This window comes from Phalaenopsis equestris, unplaced genomic scaffold (assembly GCF_001263595.1).
Source record: "Phalaenopsis equestris unplaced genomic scaffold, ASM126359v1 Scaffold000840, whole genome shotgun sequence".
Lineage (NCBI taxonomy): Eukaryota > Viridiplantae > Streptophyta > Magnoliopsida > Asparagales > Orchidaceae > Phalaenopsis > Phalaenopsis equestris.
The window spans coordinates 5476622-5478914 of NW_018165280.1; the positions used below are offsets into that span (position 1 = coordinate 5476622).

The 2293-nt window shown below is 33.3% G+C and overlaps 1 protein-coding gene across 1 annotated transcript; it reads left to right on the forward strand.

The window, feature by feature from the left end:
* On the forward strand, positions 1-1084 carry LOC110031742 (tetraspanin-8-like). The gene is made up of 2 exons (XM_020735110.1): positions 1-627; positions 723-1084. The coding sequence occupies exons 1-2, from the start codon at positions 124-126 to the stop codon at positions 1026-1028; spliced, it is 810 nt and encodes a 269-aa protein (XP_020590769.1). The 5' UTR covers positions 1-123; the 3' UTR covers positions 1029-1084.
* Positions 1085-2293: the final 1209 nt, after the last annotated feature.

Sequence of the window (2293 nt, forward strand, 5' to 3'; positions counted from 1 at the left end):
GATCTACAAAAAGCTGCAGAAAAACTTCAAAATTTCTTCACTCTCATCCCCAAAATCTCACTTATTAAATTTTTAGTAGCAGCAGAGAAGCCCTTCTCATCACATTCTACCATCGAAGACGATATGGTTCACATCAGCAACAGCCTCACAAGTTTTCTCAACTTTCTCACCCTCTTCATCTCCATCCCCATAATCGGCATCGCGCTCTGGCTCCATTATCAAACCGCCTCCGACTGCGAACAAACCCTCCTATGGCCGATTATCATCACCGGCCTCTTTTTAATGGTGGTGGCGTTACTCGGCCTCGTCGAATCTTGCTGCAATGCGTCGTGTTTTCTATGGACTTATCTCTTTGTCATGTTTGTGATGATTGTCGGGCTATTCTGTATCACCGTATTCTCCATTGTCGTCGCCAATAAAGGAGTTGGTGAGGCGGTCTCGGGGAAGGGATATAAAGAGTATAAGCTCGGGGATTATTCGAATTGGTTGCAGAACAGGGTGGGGGATTTCCAGTCTTGGAGAAGGATTAAGAGCTGTTTGATTGATGCTAGGGTTTGTGGAGGACTTCAGCTTTTGGTCTTTCAAAATTCTAATGATTTGTACTCTCCAGCCTTATCCTCCATTCAGGTAATCATTACAATTTACAATATAAAATTATTAGAAAAATGATTTAATCGTCCCGATCAACATGATCTAACTCGATGAAATCGACCTAATTACAGTCAGGTTGCTGTAAGCCGCCGTTATCTTGCGGGTACAAACAAGTGAATGCCACAACCTGGAAAGTCCCAAAATCAGGTCCCAATTCGAATGATGCTGATTGCAAAACATGGAGCAATGATCAGAACATTCTCTGCTTCGATTGCAGCTCGTGTAAAGCTGGTGTTCTTGCAAATATAAAGGTACAGTGGAGGAAAATTGCAATTTTCAATGTCTGTCTCCTTGTGTTTCTGATTGCCACTTACTCAATTGGATGCTGTGCTTTGAGAAATAGTTGTAAAGATGACCAATATTTGCGTTATAATTAGATTCATTTAGAGTAGGGGGTTTGTGTTGATGAGTTCATGCAAGAAGGTGAAAACATGTGGGTCTCTTTTAGTTTATATTTTAGTTTTTATTTTGAAAATATCTTGTTGTTTGACAATATTCTTCTTTTATTTCTCGACTGAATTTCTTTTTTTTTTTTAAATTATTTTGATGATTTCTATCTCTTATGAGATCATTATTGGTGCTTCGTTGGGATTATAAAAATTCCGATTTAATTGGTCAATAATTTTCACTCAGATTAGAGTCAAGAATAGGGTTGTCAATACAACTCGTGTTCGACTCGTTCGCTAGGTTAGTGAGCCGAACACGAACAAATATTTGTTCATCTCGAATTGTTATTCATCAATTATATATTTTTAAAAAGACTACAAGGCTGCAAAGGTCTATAATCAATTAAAATTATTAATTACGAAAATAAATAAATAAATAAATAAATTAATTAAATATATATATAGATGAATAGTATTTTTTTTAAAAAGACTACAAGGCTGCAAAGGTCTATAATCAATTAAAATTATTAATTAAGAAAATAATATATATATTGATGAGTAGTATTTTTTTTTTAAATGACTACAAGGCTACAAAGATCTATAATCAATTAAAATTATTAATTAATAAAATAAAATAAAAATTATTAAATTTGATTCAAATAATGTTTTGATTCAAATAATGTTTTGATTCAAATAATGTTTTAATATAAACAATAATTTTAATATCTAGCCCCAACCCTTAACATCTTATGGTTACGTGATTAGAGTTGTCAAAACGATTCTTTCATAGTGAACAGCTCGTGCTCGGTTCGCTAAGCAAACGAGCAGAACACAAACACACTTTTTGATTGTGTTCCACTCGATTACACCTAGGCTCAACTCGTGTTCGACTCGTTTACACGTAGGCTCAGCTCGTGTTCGACTCGTTTACACGTAGGCTCAGCTCGTGTTCTACTCGTTTACACCCCTAGTCAAGAAGGATTGAACATACACACGACTAAATTCAATTAAATGAACTAGAATAAAATTTGTTTGAGATATTCTAATATTAATGTTGATTAGAATATGCTTAAAAATGCCATATTTAAATAAACTTTTGATTTGTAAAATAAATTTAAGATTTTTTTTTGAGAAATGTTTTACAAAAGAATCAAATATTAATATATTTATATAAAATCAATAAAGCAAAAGTTATTGAACTTATTTTAAAAAAGATGCAATATTTAAATAATCAATCATTATTTTAAATGACACAA